The sequence below is a fragment of the Equus przewalskii genome, unplaced genomic scaffold (assembly GCF_037783145.1).
Source record: "Equus przewalskii isolate Varuska unplaced genomic scaffold, EquPr2 ChrUn-10, whole genome shotgun sequence".
Taxonomy (NCBI): domain Eukaryota; kingdom Metazoa; phylum Chordata; class Mammalia; order Perissodactyla; family Equidae; genus Equus; species Equus przewalskii.
Window position 1 is genome coordinate 1,782,070 of NW_027228747.1, and position 26,556 is coordinate 1,808,625.

Below are 26,556 nucleotides of genomic sequence, written 5' to 3' on the forward strand. Positions count from 1 at the left end.
ATATCTCTGATGAACATAGATGCAAAAATCCTCAACAAAATATTGGCAATCCAAATACAGCAATACATTAAAAGGATCATACACCATGATCAAGCGGGATTTATACCAGGGACACAGGGATGGTTCATCATCTGCAAATCAATCAACATGATATACCACATTAACAAAATGAGGAATAAAAATCATATGATCATCTCAAAAGATGCAGAGAAAACATTTGACAAGATACAACATCAATTTATGTTTAAAACTCTCAATAAAAAGGGGGGAAAAGGAAAGTACCTCAACATGACATAATAAAGGCTGTATATGGCAAACCCACAGCCAACATCACACTCAGTGAGGAAAAACTGAAAGCCATCCCCCTGAGAACAAGAATAAGACAAGGGTTCCCACTCTTGCTCTCTTATTCAACATAGCACTGGAAGTTTTGGCCAGAGCAATTAGGCAAGAAAAGGAAATAAAAGTTATCCAACATGAAAGACCTATACACTGAAAACTATAAGACATTATTGAAAGAAGTAGATGATGACATAAAGAGATAGAAAGATATTCCATGCTCATGGATTGGAAGAATAAACATAGTTAGAATGTCCATATTACCAAAAGCAATCTACAGATTCAATGCAATCCCAATGAGAATCCCAATAACGTTCTTCAAAGAAATAGAACAAATAATCCTAAAATTTATCTGGAAAAACAAAAGACTTCAAATAGCCAAAGAAATCCTGAGAAAAAAGAACAAAGCTGGAGGCATCACAATCTTGGACTTCAAAATATACTACAAAGCTATAGTAGTCAAAACAGCATGGTACTGGTACAAAAACAGACACACAGATAAATGGAACAGAATTGAAAGCCCAGAAATAAAACCACACATCTATGGATAGTTAATCTTTGGCAAAGGAACCAAGAAAATACAATGAAGAAAGGAAATTCTCTCAACAAATGGTGTTGGGAAAACTGGACAGCCACATGCAAAAGTATGGAAGTAGACCATTATCTTACACCATACACAAAAATCAACTCAAAATGGATTGAAGACTTGAATGTAAGACCTGAAACTATAAAACTCCTGGAAGAAAATATAGGCAGTATATTCTTTGACATCAGGCTTAGAAGGATCTTTTCGAATACTAGGTCTCCATGCCCTTCCAAGCAAGGGAAACAAATAAAAAATAAACAAGTGGGACTACATCAAATTAAAAAGCTTCTTCAAGGCAAAAGAAACCATGAACAAAACGAAAAAACAACCCACCAACTTGGAGAAAATATCACATATCTTACAAGTGGTTAATTACCAAAATATATAAAGAACTCATACAACTCAACAACAAGAAGAAAACAACCCAATCAAAAAAAATGGGCAGAGGATATGAACAGATATTTCTCCAAACAAGATGGCCAACAGACACATGAAAAGATATTCAAAGTCACTAATTATTAGGGAAATGCACATCAAAACTACAATGAGATATCCTTTTACACCTGTCAGAATGGCTATAGTTACCAAGACAAAAATTAAATGTTGGAGAAGATGTGGAGAAAAGGGAACTGTCATGCACTGCTGGTGAGAGTGCAAACTGGTGCACCTACCATGGAAAACAGTATAGAGATTTCTCAAAAAATTAATAATAGAAATATCATATGATGCAGCTATCCCACTACTGGGTATTTATCCAGAGAATTTGAAGTCAACAATGCAAAGAGATTTATGCACCCCTATGTCCATTGCAGCATTATTCACAATAGCCAAGACATGGAAGCAACCCAAGTGCCCATCAACTGAGGAATACATAAAGAAGATGTGGTATATATACACAATGGAATACTACTCAGCCATAAAAAAGGACAAAATTGTCTCATTTGCAACAACATGGATGGACCTTGAGGGAATTATGTTATGCGACATAAGCCAGACAGAGAAAGACAAACACCACATGATTTCACTCATATGTGGAAGATAAACAAACACAAGGATAAAGAGAACAGAATAGTGGTTACTGGAGGGGACTGGGGTTGAGGGGTGGGCAAAAGCGGTAAAGGGGCATGCATGTATGGTGACGGATAAAAATTAGACTACTGGTGGTGAGCACAATGCAGTCTACATAGAAATTGATAAATAATAATGTACACCTGAAATTACACAATGTTATAAACCTTTCTGATTTCAGTGAAATAATTGAAAAGAATAATATGGGAGTCTGGGTGCAGCTATATGGGAACTGTCTATACTGTCTTCTCAACTTTCCCATGAATCTAAAACTGTTCTAAAAACTAAAGTCTGTGTGTTTAAAAAGTGACCATGTATTGTGTACTCACAACATGCCAGACACTGCTTTACACACACCCACATTTAATCCTACGCCCTGTGGCATGAATACTAATAGGACGTCCATTCTGCACATGAAGAAAATGAGTTTAGAGAGGTTGAGTAACTTTTCTAAGTGTCAAACCCTAATTTGTCTGTTTTCAAAACCTTTGTCTTTATTGTAATTTTTTTTCCCTAAAATGAGGAGAGTTTTTTTGTTATAAAAAAATACATGCTCTTATTTTGTAAAAAACATAATTTTTGGTAAGTGTAGACAATCTTATATCAAACTCTGATCTTTCCTTCTAGTTTTTTCCTAATACAGTCAATTCTTGAGTAGCCTTTTTGAAAATGCACCCCCTCTTGTCCACGCACCCCACCTCCCCTGAAGCACTGTGTGGAAAGCCCTGTGCCAGGCTCAGGAACAGAGAAGTTATCTGCAGGGCCATCCATGGTGACCATAAAGTTCGATTCAGGATGAAAGTAAAATGGGGTGGGGGAGCAGAATAGGATCCGCAGTTGGCAGGAGTGAGAGGCTGGACAGGGCTTCATAAAAAATGGGAGTCTGCGCTTGGGGATCCCATGCTGGCAGTGGGTTCCCTCCCATCAGAAGGCCAAAGCAGGCCCCATGGTCCTAGGCTAGCCCAGGCCTGGGCATGGCCAAGGCTGATCCAGAGCTGACTGTTGCTGTCTTGATACATAGGTGCCCCAACCCCCTCCTAGCCTTCTTAGTGCCAGCCAAGGCCAGAGGTTGGGATGAGGGGTGGTGGGAAGTGGGTTCTTCTCCCTGGAGAAACTCAGAGCCTCCTGCTAGGGCATGAATTAGGGTAATTTTCCCAGTTCTGGACAGTGACCCTGCAGGTTGCCATGGGAAGGAAAGGGTCTGATTTCCTCAGCTGCGTTAACCAATAGGCAAACAAGCAAGCAGGCAGAGGCTCCCACAGCTCCAGTCCTGTCGCCACGCTCCTCCCCCAGGCCCGGGACCAAGGGTGGCTCTGTGTCTGTCCCTTTTTCTGCAGGAGTCCTGCCCTTGTCCTTCAGGGAAGTGTGCCCCTTCTAAGTTGTTGATATTAAGTCAGGCGCTATAACCGGTATTGTACCAGGCACACAGTGGGGCTTCCCCAGTCTCTGTATCCTTTAGTCTATGGGACCCCGGTTGAAAGCTTACAGCGGAGAGAGGGGCCGAGAGCTGGGTTCTAGTTATAGCTCTGCCAGCCTTGCTGGGTGGGCTTTGAAAGTCACTTCCATATCTGGACCTTCATTTTCTTATCCATTAAGTCAGGGGTTTGGATCAGCTGGCTTCTAAGTTATTTCTAGTGCTGACTCCTGGTTTGATGGAACCTTGGAGAGCTCCACAAAGACCACAGCCTGGTGGCTCCAGGGCTCTGACTCTCCATTTACCTGCTACTCCCCCCGCAGATGAAGTCAGGTTCCTCCTCCCCACAGGGCAGCTGGAGCCTGGGGCCCAGCCCCTTCCAGCTACAACCTGCTGCCTCTTCCTCCACTCTCTCCCTTCCTCCTTGCTGCCCTCTTTACTTCTGCCCCGCCAAGAATTCCCAGATGCTCTTCCATGCAGGTTTCTGGAACTGGACTCCTGACCACAGCCCCCCTGGCCTCCCCTGTCCTCCTGCTGCCTAGTCTGTGTCTCTGGTGCATTAGAATGGCTCAGAGAAATTATTCACGGGTAACTTCAGACCACTGTCCTGCACCTTTGGGCTCAGCCTACACCAAGCCTTGACCACCGCTTTGCATCCTCGGGCTTTCACTGACGTCTGTCCTGAGGTCTCTGAGACACCCTGCTCACAGCAGCCGGTTCCCTGCCCCCTGCTGCGCTATTCTGGCATCCACAGTGAGGCCCCTCCAGTAACCTGGCTTCCTAGATCCTTGACCACAGTGTTCCCAAGTCTAACAACTCTTCCTGCCTCCTCCTTGGCTGGCTTCTCCCACAACCCTCATGATTTCTGGGAGACTTTACCTTCCAAACAGAAAAATCTGGTGTTCCATTTTCTGTTCCCTGGTTCTGTTTTCCCAATCCTTCTCCTGTTCTGTCTTTTGCAGAAACTGGTTTTTGTTCTCATTATGTTCCCGAGGTTCCAGATCCTTCCAGAAATTCCTGGAAGAGTATCTCGGTATCTCGCTGTTGGCTTCCTCTGCCTCTCGGGAATCCCTTTGAAGTATTCAGGCCCTTAAAGAAAATAAGGGGCTTTCACATACGTTACCATGCTGGCATTCTAACTCCTAGCCTTTGGGTCCACCTCCCTCACAAGGTTGTTAAGTCTTTGAGAGCGAGGGTTCTGGTGTTTACTCGTCCCTGGATATGAGAGACATCTAATAAACGCTTGCAGCATAATATGTGGGTGACTTGGTTTTGATGGAATCAATGTCTGGACTATTGTTTCCTGTAATTAAGAAGTTGTGCAATAAGGTAGAATGCAGAGAAGGTAAAAAAGGAAGTGAGGAGGTGTGAAGGTGATAGGGAGATGGAGGAAGACTCCTGCGGGTGAAAGGCAGCCCTGGCATTATCAGAGTGCGTGCTGCCCCCTTGTGGCCACCTGCATCAGGACAGCCTGCGGCGTTACTGCCTTCTCAATCTTTTCGTTATGGACTCTTTCACGCTTGAAAAATTATTGAGTATCCACGGAGCTTTTGTTTATGTGGGATACATAAACAAAATAACTGTTACATCTTTTAACATTAACAATATTAGAAATATTAAAATTTTACAGTACTTATTAATTCACTTAAAGTAGTAAACCCATTATATATTAATGCATTTTTTAAACGAAAAATAATTATATGCTCCCAAAAGAAGCTACTGAAAAGAGTGACATAACTTTTAAAATTTTTGCACATCTGTTTAAAAGAAGACAGCTGGGTTTTCATATCTAATTCGGCATTCAGTGTGTTGTATATGTTGTTTCCGTTGAAGAAATGCAAAGAATCCAGCCTCATACAGATACGTAGTTGGAAAGGGGAGGAATATATTAATAGTCTTTAGAAGTCATTGTCGGTAGTCTTCTTTGATAACCCACCAAAACTCAGCAAGTGGAAGTTTTTTAAAGATTAGTTGCAATATAGAATCTGAAACCATATCAAGGAATCCTTGGGGTCTATCACGAAATTTGAAAGCATCTTTTATCCGGGCGTGATTTTATAACTTCACCTATTGGTCATTTGGAAAACACTGTTTAACTGAGTTATCCACATCTTCCAAATGCAGACACATTTCTCTATCTAACATGTACACACAAAATCACATTTATTAACACCACCATTGATCACGTCAGAAAAGTCTTTAAGCATTGGGAGGCTGTCAACTTATGGTAGTAGACACAAATTTTCCAAAATTCTAATCTATGCTTGAAAGCTCCAATTTTATTATGCTAACAAATCTCATTTGTTGTTTTCCTTAAAGTGAAGTTTCACTCTGTTCATTTTTGAGAAGATGTCTGCTACCTGTACCCTAGCATGAATATCCACAGTTGGGCTATTATTTGTTCCTTCAAGTAAAAAGTATGTTCCATGAAAAAAGTAGCTAGTCCAGCTCTGTTGACTCCATCACACAAGTGCTTTTCCTTGAGACGACCATGGTTGAGGTCTAATAAAATGAACACTTTTCACTACTTCATCAAGAACATTCTCAAATAAAACTTTTTTTTCTTTTTGGAAGAATCCACTGTGAGGAATGCAGTGATGGCTTGCACAGTTTGGGGTCACCACCTTGGCTCTTGCTAAGACACTCGCAGTTTTACCCACTGTTGATTTTGTGTCACAGTGTAAGTATCAGCAGTGATGAAGAGGAGGACCCGGGGAGTCTTGGTTTGCAGGGAGCTTCCTGTGGTGGGTGGTTCAGGGTATACTGTTCTGGAAATAGCGTTGACCTCAATGGCCCAGGTTCCCCGGACCACTCTTTGAGAATCACTGCCTTAGGCGATGCATTACTTGAAGCACACATGTGTGCCCACCTGCTTTTCTTTTCCTTTCCTTCTTTTCCACAGGAGACCTCTTGGAAGAAGCCAGCATGCTGTGGAGCCTCAGGCCCGAGTGAGGAGTGAGGTGGGGATGCTCAGGAAGGGAGCTGCTCTGGCAGAAAGAGGTGAGAGAGGGCTGGGGAGGGTGAGCAGGGCCTAGTCATTCATAACCTAGCAGGTCCTGTTAGGATTTTAGTCCTAAGTGCACAGAACCAGAGAGGGACAGCCACACTGAACTCTTCCTCCCTTCTGATGCCCTCATCCAGAACAGGCGTTTGCCTCAGGGAGCCTCTCGGCCTGTTAGTCCCTAAGAATTTGTTGGTCTCGGGATGGGGCCCCAGGTTCTACTTGCTTTCTCTTCACTCAGAAAGCCACCACCCAGTCTCTCCCTGCGCTTCCTATTCTCCAAGCCTCTCTGCAGAAGGGAACCACTCTCCTCAGCTCCCTGACTTGATGCCCCGAAGCCGAGCCCCTAGGCCTTCTCATTGTTAGAGTTTTACTACCAGGCAGGATGGAGAGACCGCAGAGGCATGGAAAAGCAGAGCAAGTCACAAGGTTCGGGAATGCTACATGTGCCTACAGAATTGGTCCCCAGGCTTCAGTTCTTCATCTCATCCATCTCTGTCTCCAGGGCTGCCCCACTTGCACCCTTGCCCCTGGACAAGCTCACGAACCTCCCTGCTCTCCTCACACTGCTCCTGGGCCTTTCTTTCCAGCCCTGGGCCTGGGTGGATCAACTCGAGAGAATAGTAGGCTGAACTGGCATATTCGAGGGGTCCCTTCGAGGGGGCTTTTCTGGGGACTCTGGGGCTGAGGGTGAGACTGAAGCTCCACTCAGGGCACCCTGTGTGGATTTGGGGCATTCCCTCAGAAAGGGCCATCCAGCAGTCTCAGGAGGCTGTCTCCCCCATGCTGGGAGGTGAGAGCCCCGGCAGGTCCCTGTGGAGGCACATGGCCTACTGCACGTGTGGAAAGTGTCATGTGGAGTTTCCCCTGTGGAGATTCAAGGACTCAGGGAGACCAGAGCTGCAGACTGTGGAACATGTTGGGTGATGACGCTAATGTGGCATTGAGCTGGGAGTGGGCAAGGGGCTGGAGATCCTGGTTTGTAGGAAGCATCCTGAGTGGGTGACAGAATGATGCTGAGCTGGGGGTGGAGGATGAATGGGCCAGCCGGCCACAGGGTCAGAATAAGTTCTAGTGGTGACGACACATTGTGTGCTGCCTCCTGGAATGTCCCTTTCTCTTGCTCTGCCTCCATCCTGCCCCTGCTGGTGACCCAGGTGGAAGGGGACGTGTGGGGCAGGGCGTTGGTGAGTGACCTCCACCCACAGTCTTCGCACTCCTAGAGCAGATCTGTCTCCACAGGGAGCAAGTCTCCAGATGTTGGGACACTACCCCAGGTGCCTCAGGCACCTCCAGGTTGGCCGGGCTTCCAGAGGGCTGGGGACGAGGAAGGAGCTCAGGGAGCATTGGGCAATCTCGTCCTTTCCCAGGGAGGAGGTACCTGGGCTTATTCACAGGGCGAGTCCCTTGCTCTCAGCCTGAGTCTGTCTCACTGAGTTCCTCTCGGCGGTGTGGACAACACTGGCTCGGAGCTTCAGAACTCTGCCCTTCTCTTCTTCTCTACCTTTCGTTAGGGATCCTGGGCTTTCCCCTTCTCTCTGGAAAGCCAGAGCCCCAGTGTTCCTTCCCAGGGAGGGAGTGCCCTCCAGTGCGCGGGAGAGTGAAGGCCAGAGGAGGCTGCAACTGGAGAAGGGCAGGGCCAGGGCCAAGTCTGTAAGGGAGGAACTGCCAGCCAATGAGGGGCGAGCCGCCTGCACCCTGACCTTTGAGTCTGGGACAGCACGGGACCCACAGGTACTTCTGGGGTGAGTGTGAGTGTGTTTCTTCTTGAGAAGCCCTCTCCCATCAGAGGGACAGGATTCTGCCAGGTGGGGTGTTAAGATCAGGAAATGTCCTAGGCCCCAGACCTGGGGCACTCCCAGTCCTGTACTCCCTCAGCTCACCCTGTCCCCCCCTGGGAAGGAGTTCTCTGTACTAGACCCATCCATGTGCCTTTGGATTTCTTGGTCCTGGTATTCCTGGATCTTGCAGTCTCCTCTTTAAGAGTGGGGATCAGCGATCCTACATTGCAGGGTTAGTGTGAGGATTAAATAAGACTGAATGTGCCAATGTCCACACAGGCCTTGCACATAGTAGGCACTCAATGAAATCAAGTTGCCCAGGGAAAGAGGATGAGGGTGTTTCCCCATCCGATGACCACCTGAGATGTGCTGGGGACCAGAGAAGCCTGGCCAGGTGCTGGCCTCCAGGAGACCCACAGTGTGGCAGGGAGCCAGACAGGGGTGCTGTGCAGTAAGATGGCTGTCCCATTTGAAGAGTGATCACAGGTGGGTTAACTGTCAGCCTCTCTTCCAGGGCTGTCTCTACACTCTCCCTGTCGGTGTCCTGGGACCACGTGAGGATGCTGCTGTGGCTCCGTGTCTTTTCCGTTCTGGGTCTCGGGGTCTGGGGTAAGTTTTCCTTCTTAGATCAGAGAGTAACTGAGAAGGATCATCCTAAAGTCTCATAATAGGAATTCTTTAAATGCTTGCTCTCTCTCAGGGACAAAGAATAGCTTTGCATTTAGAACTTAGGACTGCGAGTCCATAGACTGGGGTTCAAATCCTTGCCTCTCCTCCAGCAAAGATTTCAAACAAGTTATTCAACTCTTTCACCCCTAATTTTCCCACATGACAATTCAGACAAAGTTATGATCTCCCAAGCTTGTTGTGAGGGTTAAATGCAATAATGCACATGAAAGACTTTGCATTTGGGCAATGGGAACAATGATCTTATTTGTATTATTATCATGTCAACCAGAGTCAGCCTATGACTGGGGTTTGTGCTTGTCACTAAGAAAAAGTTCCTTGGGGGTAGGATGTCATTCCCATGGTCCCTCCCACAGGAGCGTGGGCATAGCAAGTGCCCCCCAAATCTATCCCCTCCAGAACAACTGACTTGGTTTGCGCAAGTTGTTCTGATCCCTTCTGCACATAGTCTCGCCTGTAGCTTCCATTAGGTAAATCCACACGAGAGAGGATGTGGTGGTTGAAGTGTCTGGATGCATTTCCAGGTTGGCTGTTTTTTTTTTTTTTTTTTTTTTTCGCCGATTGTGTGTATAGATACAGCTGATGAGTAAAGGACAATATTTCCGACTCCCTACCCTTGGCTATTTGACTGTATTCCTGGGGGATAACTTAGGGTTGGTGTTGGAGAAAACCACGCCACGTGCTGCTATTGGAGGTGGTCCTCTGGTCAGCCTGGAGGTCAGCCTCCTGAGAGGGCTTGGGGATCTGGGAAGGCAGACGGGTTGTGGAGAGTAGGTGGCCACTTCTGGCCTGAGCCTGTGCCCCTGAGATGGCTCATTCTAGGGCTCTCTGAGGATTGATGCCGAGTGGAATATTCCTTTGCAGGTGATTCCCCCTGGGATGCAACACGAGCTAAACGCATGTCAGAGGGGCTTCGGTACCTGTTTGGCAACATCACCCAGCTCATTGAAAAAGGCAAACTCGGTGTCAATGGTGAGGAGGCCTGAAGACTGGCTGGAGTTTCTCATGTGATCAGAAGTGTTGCTCAGATCTGACAGCCACTTGTGGCTGGGATGGGGGCAGATGGGGCTGAGATGCAGAGAGGTGCACTGGCAAACCACCTGCACAGATGGCCATGGGCCTTGGGGGCTGGAGGTGGTGCTGGGAGGGATCCGAAACCCAGGAAAGGGAGAGGTAGCCTCTGCACTCACAGGTCCCCCAACCTGGGGGCGAGTAGAAGTGAAATGAGGATGTGGAAGTGAGAAGAGGAGGGCTGCCCCCTGGCTGAAGACCTCTTCCTAGGGCTCTCTCACCACCATGGGGCAGACACAGTCTAGAAGGCTTGTATGGCCCAGGGGCCTAATGCGGCAGCAATGGGACAAGATGCACTCCCCTGTGATTCTGCTACAGATATCTCCACTGTGGTCTCTCGCAAGGAGTGGGGGGTGGAAGCTGTTGGCTGTGGCACACACCTGACCTCTCCAGTGAATTTTCTTGTCACGCACCACGTCCCTGGACTGGAGTGTCACAACCAGACTGTCTGTAGTCAGAGGCTGCGGGAACTGCAGGCCCATCATGTGCACAACAACAGCTGGTGTGACGTGGCCTACAAGTAAGAGGCTGGGCTGGAGGCACGTGGAAGCACGTGGTCAAAGCTTCTCCTTAGGGTGTTTCTCTCATTCCTTCTTATCACTGTTTTCCTCATTTTCCAGTTGAGGTTATATGGGGTTTGTAGTGAATAAAACAGTAAAAAACTCTTTAAAATTCCAAATCCTTTGGAATTTTTATGAGGTCCTTGACTCTGAGATCTCCTAAAAGGAAGCAAGGAAGGTTAAGTAATAACTATACTTTCTGCTTGCCTCTCCCCTGCCACACAGCACATGGCAGGTTACCAATGACTTCCATGCGCATGAGTGCGTTTGCTCCACCGACGATGTGTGAGGTTGTAGGGCAGGTGTTACTGTCCCCATGCTGTGGGCGATGGGACCAAGCTCAAAACTGGTTCTTTGCCCATCGCCTGTCCCACTACACTGCACGAAGGCGCTTTCACCTGGGTGAGGCATCTCATACCCCAGAGGTCACTCTCGTAGACCATTTTGGTGCCTAGGACCACATACCCTTGGCCCATCTCTGACTTCCGCTAGGGTGGATAGCTCCTGTGCGTGGTGATGGCTTTCTGCCACAAGTCCCCACTGCATCTCTCTCTTTTCTGCTTCAGGCTTTCATTCAAGACTCTGAGAGTGAAGGGGAGTTAATGCCCCCCGGGGAGCAGGAGTTGTATATAACTTCCTTAGACCCAAGTCCTTCTAAGGGGCAATTCTAAGGTGCATACACACGGTTACTTGGAAGGTCACGTGTCGGCAGAGGGACTGAGACCCAGGTGGCCATGGTGAAGCCAGCTCAGTTCCACCCACTTTGTTCCACTCACTCTCCTTGTTCCCTCACTCTGACTTCAAGGGATCCCTTCCTGAATAAACTTTGGGCATCCGTGTCCTTGTCTGAGGCTCTCCTTCCTGGGAAGTCTATGTAAGACAGTCACCCTGGCAGGGAGAAACCACATGAACAGGCTGCGTGGAGATTACACGGGCAGTATGCATTTTGGAGGAAGGAGGAGGCCATGTTTGAGGAAATGTGAAAGCTGAGAAGAAGCTTACATTGTGTGGTTGGGTTTGTGTTAGTTACTGTGGAGGCTCCAGGACCTCTTCTCCTTCTGAGTGTGCAGGATGACTTATATAAAACCCTGGCATTTGAACAAGGGAGGGAGGTGGGGAGCATAGGGGTGGGTGCTTCTGAATTCTCAGGATGAGTATAAGTGACTTGGTCTTTCCGTCATCTGGGATGAGTCCATGCCAATTCTCTTTAGGGAATGTGGCTGGAGCCCTTCTCCCTTTGGAGGCTGGGTAAGTGGTTCCTCTTGCAGGGATGTGCCATGTGCCAGCCACTAAACCTGTATTACCCTGCCCCACAGCTTCCTGGTTGGGGACGATGGCAGAGTGTATGAAGGTATTGGCTGGGACATCCAAGGCATGCACACCCAGGGCTACAACAACATCTCCCTGGGCTTTGCCTTCTTCGGCACCAAGGAAGGTAATGGTCATCTCAGCTGTCCCTTCTCGGAAGAGTTATCTACTTCTTTGTCTCCAGACTGTCTCCTCACCCTTCTCATACTTCCCTGATGATCCACTCTCTCCTGGAATTCTCCTCTCCCCTGACTTCCATGAATGGCGTTAGTGGTCCTCCTCCTACTGCTCTGGGATCCCTCTGCGGCATCTGTAGCAGAATCCTTTTCCTCTGGCCATCTCACAGTGCAGGTGCTAGCCAGTCTTCTCCCCACAGCCTTATTCTCCTCCCACTCTCATCTTGGAAGGATCACTTCAGCTCTCACTTTTGTGTCAATGACTATCACATATTCCTCTCTAGCTCTATCACTTCTGTAGCGCCAGGCTGTGCTTTCTTATTTCCTGCTAGGAGCCTCTCCTTCCATCTTTCTCACTCCAAGATTTTCTATGCAATTATTAAAAACCACTTGAGGGCTCTGATCCCTGAGTCCCTTCCGCTTTCTTCTAGTCTCATTGTGGCCCCACTCCACCCTCATCCTACATACATACTCCAGGACCATCCATTGACTTTCTGCACCCTTGACTGGTAACAAAGCTCTTGCACATCTAGTTTCTCATTGTCCCCTGACAATACCCTTTGAGATGGTCCAGAGAAATTTCATGGTCACTAAGACACAAAGGTACAGCCTGAGTTTCAGAGAGGTGGGTGACCCAGGTGACACAGCTGTAAGGAGAGGAATCAGAGCATGAGCCTATATCTTCCATTTCCATCTCCAGGGTGGTTTCCAGGACACCAGAAGACTCTTTGTGTTCAGCTTGGTTTGTTTTCATGACCACTCTTTGCCTCCTGGGCATCACCTTGTTAGCTGTGGAACCTTGAGCATGTTATTTCCTAGAGGCTCAAGTTGCTCTTTGTGAGCGATGGGGTTAACAATAGAATCTACCTCAGAGGGTTGTGGTGTAGATTAAAGAAGTTAATGCAGGTAAAGAGACCAGCATGTGCCTGGAAGGGCCTCTACTGATGGGAAACCCTGACCCGGTCAGGTGGGTGCCCTTGAGCATGACACCGCCTTCCAGCTGTTCCACAGAGACAGAGAGAAAGAGGATGAATGAGATCTTGGTGGGTCATTGGGAAAAGTCTTCGCCTTGGGCCACCGAGTCTCTGTCTAAGTCGGTCTTTGACTCTCAGGCTTTCCGACCTGGGGGATGAGCCTATTCCCCTGCAACAGCTATGCAGGGGTTGGCAAGGCATCCCATCCTTTCCCACAGCCCCCTGAAACTCAGGCCAGACCAAGGTTTCCCACAGATCACCTTTTTCCAGGCCACAGTCCCAGCCCTGCTGCCCTGTCAGCCATGGAAGGCCTGATCTCCTCTGCTGTCCGGAAGGGCCACCTGTCATCTCTGTATGTTCAGCCACTTCTTGTGAAAGGTGAGGACTGCCTGGCCCCTCTGCAGAAGGCAAGTCCAAAGAAAGGTAAGGCCTTCAGGCCCGCTGGGCCTCCCTCCAGAGTCCCCGCCACCAACTTCCAAACACCATGGGAGTGACCCTTCCAGTCAGGCTACCATTGGATTCATTTTGACAGGCAAATGGTCACCTAGCTCTCTGAAACTTTAGGACTGGCAAACCTCGAGTGGGACCTTTCAGGTCATGTCTTTATCCTTCATATTCCTAGAATGATAGAGCCATGCACTATCTCTGGTGTAATATATGTGCACTCACTTCTTCAATCATTCAACAATCATCTACTGAGCACCTGCTAGTCACTGAGGATATTCCAAGGAAGGAAAGACACGGGAACAGTGGCCCCATGGAGTTTCAATCTAGAGGGAGAGAAGGACAATAAAGAAATAAACAAGTGAAATATTTGGTATGTTTTATAGTGAAAAGTGCTGTGGAGGAAAAAAGAACCATGGAGAGGGATGGGATATACGAACACACAAGCACAAACGCACATCTTTCTGAACACAAAAACTAGAACAATGCTGATAGACTGAAGTGCTTAAGTCACTGCTTACACTGAATTCAGAGGAAGATTTTAACATAATTTAGGTAATAAAAAGCAGATAAAAGGTAGATTTTGGGTTTAACACGCAGGAACATCAAAATCAGTATAATTAATGAGCACTTACAGCCTTTTCTGGGGCTTAATAAAGTTGTAAAGAAAATTAACTCTATTATATTAAAGCTCTGAGTAAACTTGATCTCTGCCTTTGGATTGGTGCCATCTTTCAATATTAATAACTGCTTACTTTGAAAGAGAATTTTGTGGACTATAAGTAACTTTCAAAGACATGTCTTCAGATGAAAATTCAGCTGATTTCTCCAAAAGGCTCTGTTCCACTTGTACACATGCACACACACACACACACACACACGAGACAATCCTGCAGATAAATAAGCACACCATGCTCTTGGAATAAAGCATCCATGTCCCCTCAGGATCAACATTCCCACTGTCCTCTGGGTTCTATTTTTTGGGTTATAACCCACAGGTTTATGGTTCCTGCCTCTTGAGTCCAATCCCTCTATGCAGACTTACGCTGTTCCCAGATGGGCTGTTCTGAGAGCTGCTGGGATCTCTTGAATTCCACAGTCAGGGTCAGGTCAGGATGCCCAGAGGGTGGTGAGGATGTTCAGTAGTAAGGTGGTGACAAGGGTGGGCAAAATGAATCCTCACGTCCATGTTTTCCTGCCCCACCACAGCTTGCCCCTACATTGTCCCTCGGTCTGATTGGGAGGCCAGGGAGACCCACTGCCCCAAGATGAACCTCCCGGCTAAGTACGTCATCATCATCCACACCTCTGGGAGAGTCTGCAACATGTCTGATGAGTGCCGCCTGCTGGTCCAAGATATCCAGTCCCTCTTGATGGACAGATTCAACTCCTGCGACATTGGGTATAAGTAAGTCAACCTGAGGACATGAGGGCTTCTTTTCCATTGTGGGCAGACCCTGAACCTCTGAAAAGGAGGGGAAAGGGAACTAACATTTACTGAGTGCTCACCATACGAGAGGTGCTCCATGTATAACCACGTTGATTTCTCACACAACCCTGGGTGGGTCCTAGTTAGGATATAGCTAAAGGAGTGGTCATTCCTCTCGAGCATGTTCTCCAGTCGTGTGTCCTTTTTAAAGGTCATATATTGACATGATGGAGGCCAAGGCTCTGCTGAAAAGATATTAGAGGAAGTTGTATGCATGCAAGACTGTTAAACCTGTAGAAAGGATAATCTAAAGGTTGTGCCTTTTTCCTGTAATAGCTTCCCACTACTCAGTGGCTCAGGCTCTGCCCCTCAGTTTGGCCACAACCTGAAGTGTGTCTCCTTGGTGCTAGACTGTTCCTCTGCATCTGGGAGCTCTCAACCTTCTTGGGAGAATATCTTTCCTGTTTCAAGGCAGGGGAGAGACCAGATAATACCTTTTTATTTCTCTAATGCGAAGGCCTGTAATTCTTTAATAGAGAAGGCACTAACCTAATGGGAGAGTAGAAACTTCTTGAAAGATGCTCTCAGAGCTTGTGGATAAGATGTCTGGGATTGGATGCCATCTAATGTACAGAAACAGTCACACTGAATTTTAAGTGTTAGGATGGGCCACCACTGGCCCAGATGGCATAATGGTGCACAACAATCAAAGAAGCCCTTTCCTAGGGCTCTTCACGGCTTAGCTGGTGCAGCTGGACTTTAATCCCTACTTGCCCCAAAGCCAGGCTCCTCTGTGCAGGGTGCAACCACCAACCTGTGCGCAGAGACCCTGCCTTAGATGGATTTACCATTACTTGGCATATGCTTCTGGGCTGACTGCCTCTCCTCTCTCTGTTCCCATTTTAGTAACAACCCTTTGAAGATAGGAGAAAACTTTTTCTCCAGGATCTATCATCTATTGGAGCCTACCACATGCTTTGCTAGATCCTGCTATGCAGAATTTTTGCAGAATTGCTCTCTTCAATTAGAGTGGATACCTGAGAATTGACTATAAATTTGGAAATCCAACACTGGAAAATGATATAGGCTGAGGGAGGTCCTTTCCCTTTTCCCATTCAGGTTTCAGAGGGCAGTTTCCTGTCCCTTGGCTTTGGCCTTTTGTTGTGTCCCCTGTATCATAACTCAGTGACCATGCTGTTTGCTTACCTTGAGATGGTCTGCAGTCAGGAGAAAACACCCACTTGGTATAAATTAACCCACTGAGAACATGATTGAGTGCCTGCTCTGTGTGGACATTAGGCTCTGCTCTGGGGACGCCATCAGGTGTTGCTCAGATATGGTCCTTACCTTCTGGGCTAATAGTCTGGTGAAAGAGAAAGATAATTACACAAATAAATCCTAATAGAGTCCATTAGGGGTTATGATAGAGGATGCACAGGGTGTAAACAGGAAGCGTTTGAAACACTCATTAGGTTTCTGAGGGAATGGATGTAAAGGAAGCGCTAGGGCAGGGAGTAACGTATCAGCTGGGACCTTAGGGATGAGTGGGAGCTGGTCAGAGGACAGAGGAGTGTTTCAGGCAGAGGGAAAGGACCTCTGTGGAAAGGCCTGGATGCAGAACTGAGCATGGTGGCTTTGAGGAGCTGAGAGAATTTTATCATGATAAAAATAGATGCCAAAGAGGGGTATGGTGAGAAGTGAGGCTAGGGAGGAAAACAGGGGCCTTATCATGAAAGATCCTGTCACTTAAGCTGGGGGGTTTGGACTCTGTTACAAGGGCTGAAAGCAGCAGGGTTTGATATAAGATTTGTATTAGAAGGCCACTCACAACTTCAGGAATGGAGAGGAAAAGGGCAAAACTGGTGGTGGGGAGATCAATCCGAGGACTGTGCAGCAATCCAAGCAAGACAGGTGGTGATATGGCTGGGGGCTGGCAGCTGCCATGGAGAGGAGCGGAGGAATCTAAGAGGTCAATGAATGTTGGTGGTTCATGAAGAGGGTGCAGGGGTCAATGAGGGAGAGTGGTTGGGAGAAGCAGTGGGTGAAGCCGGTGGTTGATGCCTGTATTTCTGGCTGGGGCTGATTAGAGGATGGGTGGTGGTGCCTTTCACCAAGATGGGGGTCCCAGAAGGCAGAACAGGTGGGGAAGAAGGTGGGTCCAGATATGGACAAGTGGACTTTCCTGAGTGGCAACTGAAGCAAAGGTAGCGGATGGGTTAGTCCTGGGAGATCGTGTCGAGTGAGAAGAGGAGAGGGCTTAGGGCAGCATCCTGAGGAACCCCACATGTACAGGAAAGGGCACAGGAAGACGAGGTGCAGCGAAGTCTGAGGCGCAGAAGCCAGAGAAGAAGACAGCTGGGAAAGTGCAGTGGATGGGAGCTGAGGGGAGAGAATGCTTGAGAAGCTGCAAGGGAGGGGTCTGCAGGGCACATGTAGAGGGATAAGGTAAGGTACCATCAGAGAAATGTGTTTTATACTTAGTCGTATGGAGGTCACAGGTCACCTTGGGGGAAGCAGTTCCATAGGTGAAGTGTGAAAGGCCAGGTGGCACACTGTCATCCTTTTTTCTTCATAGACTGAGAGCTACTGGGGGCAGCAGTGGTGTTGGAGCCAGATGGGCTCATGAGAGTGGATTGGCGGAGATTCAGGAATTTCGAGAACCAGTTGTTAAATCATTGGTAGCCCGTAATCAGCCATGCTGGGAGTTTTACACCAGAGAAATCAGCAAAGGCTACAAATCTGGGCTTCTTGCTCTTCCATCTCCCCCGTGTGAGCTGGTTTGCTAGCACACTACTGGCAAGGACTCTGTCTTTTTTACAATCCAGTGCTTAGAATTCAATAGCTAATCAACGTTTGATGAGTAAAGGCATGAATGAGTGAAGGAAACAATCCCAGAGTATCTTTCTTTCATGCTGATCTCCATCTCCCCTTGCTGTCCTCTAGCTTCCTCGTGGGCCAGGATGGTGTCCTTTATGAAGGAGTGGGCTGGAATGTCCAAGGCTCCCACACTGCTGGCTACAATGACATTGCCCTGGGCATCGCCTTCATGGGCACCTTCTCAGGTAAGTGGATGCTTTGGGCAGTAGTGGTCATTGTACAGTCACACATCATTTAACCTCAGGGATACGTTCTGAGAAATGCATCCTTAGGCAATTTTGTCCTTGTGTGGACAGCATAGAGTGTACTTACACAAACCTAGATGATATAGCCTACTGCACACCTGGGTTATATGGTACTAATTTATGGGATCACTGTCGTATATGTGGTCCATTGTTGACCGAAATGTCATTATGTGGCTCACGACCATATGGTGTTTGAGGGAGAATATCTGACACGGAAGACAACGATATCAGACTCAGGCATCATTTTAGTGCTTGCAAATGCTGGATTTTCCCAGCTTAAAATTTGATGTAATAATTGTGTATATTATCTCAGGCTCTGCTCTTCTGATTCAGGAAGAACTTTGGTGCAGAGGAATCTGAAATCTTGACTTGGTTTTCTGTCTGTCCCTATAGAGTAGCTGGCAACAGTAGATATGCTATCTTGGTGGTTTGGGTGGGTCGGGGAGGGATCTAGGAGTGTGTCTTGTCCCGGGCAGGGTGCTCTGGAATCCTATAACTGACTGGCCAGCTGTGTTTTGCAGGTACCCCGCCCAATGCTGCAGCCCTGGAGGCAGCCCAGAACCTGATCCAGTGTGCAGTGGATGAGGGATATTTGGATCCCAACTACCTGCTGGTGGCACAGAGTGATCTTATCAAAACCTTGTCTCCTGGGCAGGCTTTGTACAACATCATCAGCTCCTGGCCTCATTTCAAACACTGAGGGAGCCCCTGCTCCTTCTGAGGCTGCTCCCTCTGCCACCCGGCTTCTAGCCGCCCATGCTTTCACCCTCCATCCTAGCTCAACTCCTCGTGTCCCCTCCCTGCCACTACCCCTCCTGTCTTGGGTTAGTATGGTCCTCTCCTGCTGGCATCCTCCAGCATCCTCCAAACCCCATAGCTGGGCATTCCCAGCCCTCTGAGTCTGGGCCCAGCCTTCCTCTCTCCTCATCTTCCTCTCCCCTGGGCACCCACCTCCTCAGCCAGGTGAGAATCTAGGCTGGTCCACGTTTGACTTCTCATTCCCTTTGCTCACACCCCTCTGCCTGGTGTGCCTTCCCCTGCTGTCTGCCTGGCAGCCCCCAACCTCACCCATGAGCCAGGTCAATGCCCAGCCCCTCCTCTCTGCCCACATGCTGACTTGTCATATTTGGATGCAGCCCTGAGTTCAGGGCTCAATTTTTTATAGACGTGTCTGTTCTCGCCACTGGATTGTGAGGTCATCCGGTTTTATTCCTTTCTGTGTCTTCAGTTTTTCAGCAGTATCTAGAAGCCAGTAAGTGTGACAGATGTTTGTTGAAGAAATGGATGACGAAATGAATAAGTGGATCAAGTCCCTTGCCAGTTTCCTCTGTCGTCCCCTCTCTGGGGATGCCTTCCTGGACAGTCCCCCATCCCACCAACATTTTCTCTGTTCCTGTTCCCTCCCAGTCCTGGGCCAGAGCTGGCTTTGGTTCCTTTTCTGGAATGTTTGCTGTGTCTCTAGAGTTCTGTGTCCCTGTCCTCTCTGAGCTTCTGAGGGCAGGGACGTTGCACTCCTCCAGGCCCACGTCCGGGCTGTGTTCACACAAGTCAATCCAGTGCCTGCTGCCTTCTCTTGCCTGCCAAGCCCTCTGGACGTTGGGCTGAGCGAGGACCCAGAGTCATGGGATTCTGCAGCCCTCCCTGCCCGGGCTCTTCAATCTCTTATTGGAAGCAGAAGATGTGTTCTTTGTTTTTTCTGGGTCTTGGTCTGGAAAAAGGGGTAGGAGAGACAGAGGAAAACTGATAGGATAAATAAAAGGAAAAAAATTGTGTATAAAGAGCCATAGATTTTGACCACACTGTGGAAGATCTGTGTTTCTATTCTCCAGTCATGCTGTGATTCCCTATTGAAGGGATTTACTCACATGTTCCCTGAACACTGCTCCTCCATCTATTTCTTCCTGTCCACATGCTCCCCTCTAAATGAGCAGAATTTCAAGCAGTATATGTATTTCTTGCTTTGCCTGCATGATAAGATGTCTCCTATGGGCAGTGGCTAATGGTTTGGCCTGATGACCAAGGACTGGAAAGAGTAAGATTGGACAATCGGTGTCCCACGTGAATGCTCATCAAAAGGTATTTGTTGCAGAGCAGAGTCTTAAAAATCAGGTGAATAAGATGATTTTAGTCTATTTCACTAAACACCTGGGTACTTGCTCAAGGGACTCATGTGGCAGAGATGAAGGCTATACCTGGGCTCAACAACAATGAATATCTATTCGCTAAACTCATCTGGCTACCACTTCTGTTGAATGTCAAACCTGCCAGTGGCAGAGGCCAATGATGAGTTCCCAATTGAGGCTGTTACCTGGGAGGTCCAGCTACCGCCTGGCAATAGGCTGATTACCTTGTGGTAGGTTTAGCGGCCAGGACAGATACTTGATATGGATGTGCCACCTTGCACGCAATGCTTCTGGCAGCACCACCACCTGTGGACTTCTTGAACACCTTATTCACAATGATGGAGTCTCACACACCATTGTTTCTGGCAAAGATAAACGCGTGACAGCAAAAAAGGCATGGTCGAAGATGGTAGCCCTAGAATAAATTTTGAATGTCCCCAAGCCCTCCCATAAAAAGACATAAAGCAACTAGGATAGCAAAACAAATGAAAACCCACAGGCAAAATAAACTCAGCAGAGTGACAAAGTCTCTTCACAAACCGCAAATACAAGCAGGTGGGGACAAACCACCAAGAGCCATAAGATCTATATGGTACCGGCACCTGTGTAGGAGGAAACAGAGGAAACAGCAGGGGGCCCGATGGATCTGAGAACCTCAAATAACCAAGAGGTACTTGCCCAACGGGTTAGACAGCTCAGCGGCTGAGATCAGGATGGGTTTACACACTCCAGCGGTGTGTGCCAACAAGGGTTCTGTGGTGCATCTGCGGGACCTGGAGCAGTTGGTTCCTATGACCCTCGACACCAGCCAGCCAAGGCTCCCTTCTAGAACCAAGTCCCACAGGGGAGAACACCTGGGAGAGAATCTAATACAGGTCATGGATAAGAGATACAGAAGAAAAGAGGAAGATTCAGATAAAAGGCTGGGAGAGTCAAACTCAGAGCTCTCTGAACAGAAGCCGCCACATGCTCGAAGACTTGCTTGACAAGAATGACAAAGAGGGAGCTCTGGAGCGATGAGATTAGGAAAACTATCCCAAACCATACATCCCCTTTAAAAGCTCAGGAAAACTAATTTTTCCTAATTAAAACTAATTAAAATAAGCAAAAGAAAAGAATTGAGGTCCAACCTCATATCAAGTTATTATAAGACAAAAAGAGAGTCAGGCATAGAAGAGGTCATGAGGGTGGGGCCCTCATGCTGGGATTTGTGCCCTTAGAAGAAGAGACACCAGATCGCTTGCTCTCTCTCTTTCCCCGCTGTGTGAGGACACACTGAGGAGGCAATTGTCTACCAGCCAAGAAGGGAGCTTTCATCAGAAACTGACCTTGCTGGCACCTTGATCTTAGACTTCTAGCCTCCAGAATGGTGAGAAAATACATTTCTGTTGTTTAAGTTGCTCAGTCTATGGTATTCTGTTAAGGCAGCCCGAGCTAAGACATCAATATATCTTAATTTTTATTTTTAAAACTCCAGATATTTAAATAATCGTGGCTGATTTAGTGGAAGTACAAAACTAAAAATCATGTGCAGGCCCTGTGAAACGTGTCTCCAAGAAGTCAGGTGCAACCTCTGCTCTGAGGGTAGCTGTTGGGGTGCTGGTCCAGTGTCCCCCTTCTGGCCCTGAGCTTCTTAGGGCGGAGAGCTTGTCTAGTTCATCTCTGTATTCCAAGCACCTAGCCAGAGCTAGGCACTAGGTGGCTTAGTAAGTTTTGTGATTTTTGGAGTCCATTTCAAATATAACCCTCTTGGAGAAGACTTCCCTTCGCGTCCACCTACCCGACCCCTGGACCTGCATCCTTGGCAGAAGACGCCTCCAGCTTCCCTTAACACTGTGCACCTCCTTCTATTAAGCCAGACTGCCTAGCACCTGCTTTATGATAGTTGATGTCTCTGCATCTCCTCCAGATTATGATCTCCTTGAGGCCAGGGCCTTATTCATGGCTCTACCCTCAGTGCTTAGCATGGTGCTGGGCAGTGCCTGGCCCACAGTTGATGCTCAGTGAATAAATGCTGAATAAATAAAGGCATGAATGAGTGAATGAACAAATGAATGAACATCAGGTCTGTTCACCATTGCCCTATGATTTTGCTCAGAGCCACTGACTGTGATTACATATAATCACATGATATATATTATATAATTACATGTAATCACATCATACATATCATTATACATTACGTATGTTATATATGACGTATTTGATTCAGGTGGAAAATAAAATAGAGGGAGGAGAGGGAAGGGAAGAAGGATCAGGAGAAGCCTGGAAAGAGGAGGTAGACTGAAGCCAGGGACTCCACATTTACTGTGTGCCATCCACAGAGAGGAGTCCTCACTGTGGAATCCCCCGTCATTGGTGGGTCCCTTGTTTCTAAGCCCGTGGCAGGCAGATGGTTATTCCAACCTCTGCAGGGCTGAGGGACTCAAAGTTCTCACCCTTAGCCTGACACACAGGAGCGCCTGCCCCCGACAGGCTCCTAGCTAAACCAACGTCCCCAGTTAAGAGTGAGGGGACACAAAGTGTAGGTTCTTCTCCTCAAGGGTACTACTCATCAAAGAGGGAGGCAATTCTGCTGGTGCCTGAATAGAGGCAACTGTCCTGACTGTGTTTTTAGTCACTGGGAGGGAGCCATGGCAGTTTCTTCAGATGGCTATTCAAACATGAAACAAAACAAAGTAGAACAGAGGTGTATTCACACCCAATCAAACCAGCACTCTTTCCCCATCCCCAGGACAGAGAGGCTTTGTCCTCACATCCTGCTGATGCCTTTGGAGCTTTTCTCCTTCTAGAGAGCAGTCAAGGTCATTGTAACTTGATTTTGCCCTCTCCCATCACTAAGATATGGTGCAGGTTGTTCCATCTGATATACAGAATGACAGTTCCAAGTTCTCCTCCTCCCGCTCTGAAGGATCAGAATTCCCCGTGCCCACTAGATGGTGAAGATGAGAGCTGGGTTCTAGATCTTGCTTTGCCTGACTTCTTCTGTGGTCTTACAAAAGTATTTCCGTCTCTGGGCTTTAGTATTCTTTTACATAAAATGAGGAGTTTGGACCACTTCTAGAGCTGAGTAGAGTTTCCAGATTCTGTGTTATCTTGAGCCTCAAGGCTACAGGTCCCTCTTCAGAATCCAGGTTTTCCTGCTGCCCCACCAGCAGAAGACACCCCTGTCCTATCTGTGTACACTGACCTCTCCTCCTCAGAGGGATCTGAGGTCTGGAGAGAGTCTCAGACTCTCAGAAGTGGGCCTTGAGCCTAGCACCTTCCAGAATGAATTCCAATCCTTTGCCTCCCCATTCTCTCCCTTCATCCCAAGTCTCCTTCCAAGGTGCTTTGTGCAGCCATAGTATTATCTGGCAGTATTGTCTGCTAACTTCCTGACACTGTCTAATACATTCACAGTCTACTCACTCCCCTGCATTTTTTTGTGCATTAGGTTTCAGCATACGCTTCCTGTCCCCGAAGTGTCTTCAGACCATGGTCCTGTGCTTTGGCTCAGTCAAGACCAAGACTTGACCACCCCTTTGGCCTCTGGGCTGCTTCGACATTCGTGTTGAGAACACTTCCATTATCTTGGTTCCTTCAACCCTCTCAATTCCAAATGCTTTCCCTTGACTTCATCTCAGTTGTCCCTGATCACAGAAGTCATCATCTCTGGGGAATACCTCACCTCCCAAACTGAGAACCCTGGAAATCCCTTTTATAGTCCCAGTCTCTTATACTTCTGACATTGCTCCCACCATTTCACTCCCTTGCTGAGCTCAAGCATGAAGCCAGGGAATTATGGCTTAATAGCCTATTTAATAGCCTCAATTCTTGACTTAATAATCCATTCCTGGCCTCCCCATTCCTCCTTATAATTCCATTTACAGTATTTCACTTTACAAACAACACGGATTTCCACATTACACCTCATTGTCACAACAATTGTTGCTGTGTCCCACGCTGTATTATTAACTCCTTGAAAGTGAATTAATTCTTGTTTTACTTATCCTTGGATAATGAGCTTCACATAGAGTATACCCTAATAATTGTGTGCAGAGTAATTGAATGAATAAGATGGTTTTGATTTGAAGGATTGGTGTGGCCAGGATAATGCTGCAAATACGTATAGAACACTTACAAGTTCTCCTCAAAAGATACTAAAAAAATTTCTAAAAAAATTCTGTGGTCCTTTTGCCCCGAAACCTTTAAACGTGGTAGTAAATGAAGGAGCTGAAAGTTTTTTTGACTGCCCTAATATTTTTTATGTTGCCCAAGAGCTTAATACCTATCTTTCAGTGTCAATAAAATATGGAAGTATATTGAAGTGAGATTTAACAAAAATTAGCTTAAAACCATCATCTATTTTTGATGGAAAAGTCAAATTAATGCCCTTAATAAAGATACATTCCAGACCTCAACATAAGTTAGATATTTTATAATAACCATTTTTAAATTCATTTGCTCAATACTAACTTGGCATAATGTATTTAATAAAATTATTTTTATGAGCAAAATTACATAGGAATCACAATTCAGTGTTTTTAATGTCCTCGAAAGTAGAGAACTTAAAGAAATTATTTTAAAAGGAGGCAAAAATGTTTATGAAATGTATTAATGATGCCAACAAATTAGGAATCCCTTGACTTTGACAATAACTTCTCCAGTGTAGCAAATATTAGAAAAAAGGAAGAAGGCCCACTTCACTTGTGAGACTCACATCAACCCATCTATGAGTCAACCTAATATTTCAAACTTTTTAATAAAATGGATATGCAGTGTCCTTTTTACAAGAACATTCTACAATATGGATAGAAAATTATTGCCTTTTTGGTATGTAGATTTCATATAAAGTTTGAAAAACTATGATGAACTTGCACTATTACAACCAGGTAAAATTTTACAATTGAAATAAATTGATGACCATAGTAAGGAAAGTGAAATTGATTAGACATCCTTGTGTTAGAGAGAGGAGACTGTTCTTTTCTGTCTAGTTTGAATCCTGTTGAAGTTGAAGCATATTTGCAGCAAAAATATACTAGACATCTTTATGAATACTTTTGTAGCTTTCAAGATGTATTTAACTTGTATATCACTCACTAGTGGAGAATATCACTTCCCAAATTAAAATGTGTTTAAAATGGCCCAAGAAAGACTAGATGGTAATCAGTCTCTCATCTTTAAGAAAATGAGATACTGGATCAAATAAGCGTCAAAATTAGCATAAAGGTTGTTTCTATGAAAGTAAACTACATAACAAATTATTACCTCAATGACTTTGAGTTCTTAATTTTTGTAGTTAAAAGTTTAAAGTGCTATTTTATGTCTAATAATTTTATTTACATGATTTATACGAGGTGACTACCTATCATGATTGTTTTTATTAAGAAATAAATAACATATTAACTACAATTCTTAACTATGGAAGGAGGACCTTTTCTGATTCTCACAACAATACCAAATGGACTATCAGTGGCCTTGCCTCAGATTTTCCACCAGTTAATTCCCAGGTGTCCTTTAATCTCTAGTCAGGGACCACAGGGCTTCACCTAGTTTCCTTTCCCCTTTGGGGTTGCCACCACTCCCTTTATCACTTGGATTTCTTCTTTTACAAGTCTGGGCGTCAGAGTGAGAAGTCTCCTCAGCTCTCCCTAACTGACTGTTCCAAAGATGAGCTCACAAACCATTCTCATTTTAAGGATTTTTCTACTAGTCACAATGGGGAAACATCTGGAGTCATAAACAAAAATTTCAGACATGAGGATGTTGCCAAGATTTAGGAAAACTTGTAAGGTAGTTTCTGTCATTGTCACCAGCTGTAATTCCTGGTCCTTTTGCTAGATGTCTCTCTCTGAGGCCTTCACCCAAGATCCCCCACCTTTATGGAGGATGGAGCTCATTAAACATGTCTCCTTCAGATGCCAACAGGCATATGAAACTCTAGGTTCCAAGAGGGCTCCTCCCAGATCTCGTCCCTGAAGTGTGGTTGGGGCCTGTCAGTGTGTAGAACACAGCAGTATTCAAGTAGCCTCTCATGCAGGCAGCATGCTTTTCAGGACCTCTGGTGTGCACGTGCCCATTTCATGGGGCTGCAACTCAGGTACCCTTGGCAGACCATGACTGGAAAGTCTTTATATTAACCCCCTCAGAAAAGGTATAGGGATTTCGGTAGACCAGAGCTGAAGACTGAGGCCACTGTCAGGAGTGGGTGAAGAGGTGGAGAGCCTTGGTTTGCAGAATGCTTCTTGTGGTGTTTGTTTCAGACAGTTTGACGCTGAGCTGGGGGTGGTGGATGAATGGGCCAGCTGGCTACAGGGTCAGAATAAGTTCTAGTGATGACGACACACTGTGTGCTGCCTCCTGGAATGTCCCTTTCTCTTGCTCTGCCTCCATCCTGCCCCTGCTGGTGACCCAGGTGGAAGGGGACGTGTGGGGCAGGGCGTTGGTGAGTGACCTCCACCCACAGTCTTCGCACTCCTAGAGCAGATCTG

At 46.7% G+C, this 26,556-nt stretch overlaps 1 protein-coding gene across 4 annotated transcripts; it reads left to right on the plus strand.

The window, feature by feature from the left end:
• Positions 1-7,756: 7,756 nt before the first annotated feature.
• Positions 7,757-19,738, plus strand: PGLYRP4 (peptidoglycan recognition protein 4). Of its 4 annotated transcripts, none has more exons than XM_008539505.2 (9): positions 7,757-8,142; positions 8,704-8,798; positions 9,741-9,848; positions 10,266-10,467; positions 11,824-11,942; positions 13,236-13,388; positions 14,619-14,817; positions 17,782-17,900; positions 18,482-19,738. In XM_008539505.2, the coding sequence occupies exons 2-9, from the start codon at positions 8,750-8,752 to the stop codon at positions 18,658-18,660; spliced, it is 1,128 nt and encodes a 375-aa protein (XP_008537727.1). In that variant the 5' UTR covers positions 7,757-8,142; positions 8,704-8,749; the 3' UTR covers positions 18,661-19,738. The 4 variants fall into 4 exon arrangements, with proteins under 4 accessions (XP_008537727.1, XP_008537728.1, XP_008537726.1 ...); XM_008539506.2 differs by having other exon boundaries at positions 7,770-8,153; positions 13,236-13,343; XM_008539504.2 differs by having other exon boundaries at positions 7,798-8,153.
• The last annotated feature ends 6,818 nt before the right edge of the window (positions 19,739-26,556 follow it).

Coding starts and splice junctions, on each gene's coding strand:
- PGLYRP4 (XM_008539505.2), top strand. CDS start 8,750: ATGCTGCTGTGGCTCCGTGTCTTTTCCGTTCTGGGTCTCGGGGTCTGG. Junction 10,468..11,823: donor TGGTGTGACGTGGCCTACAA/GTAAGAGGCTGG, acceptor CCTGCCCCACAG/CTTCCTGGTTGGGGACGATG. Junction 11,943..13,235: donor CTTCTTCGGCACCAAGGAAG/GTAATGGTCATC, acceptor ACCTTTTTCCAG/GCCACAGTCCCAGCCCTGCT.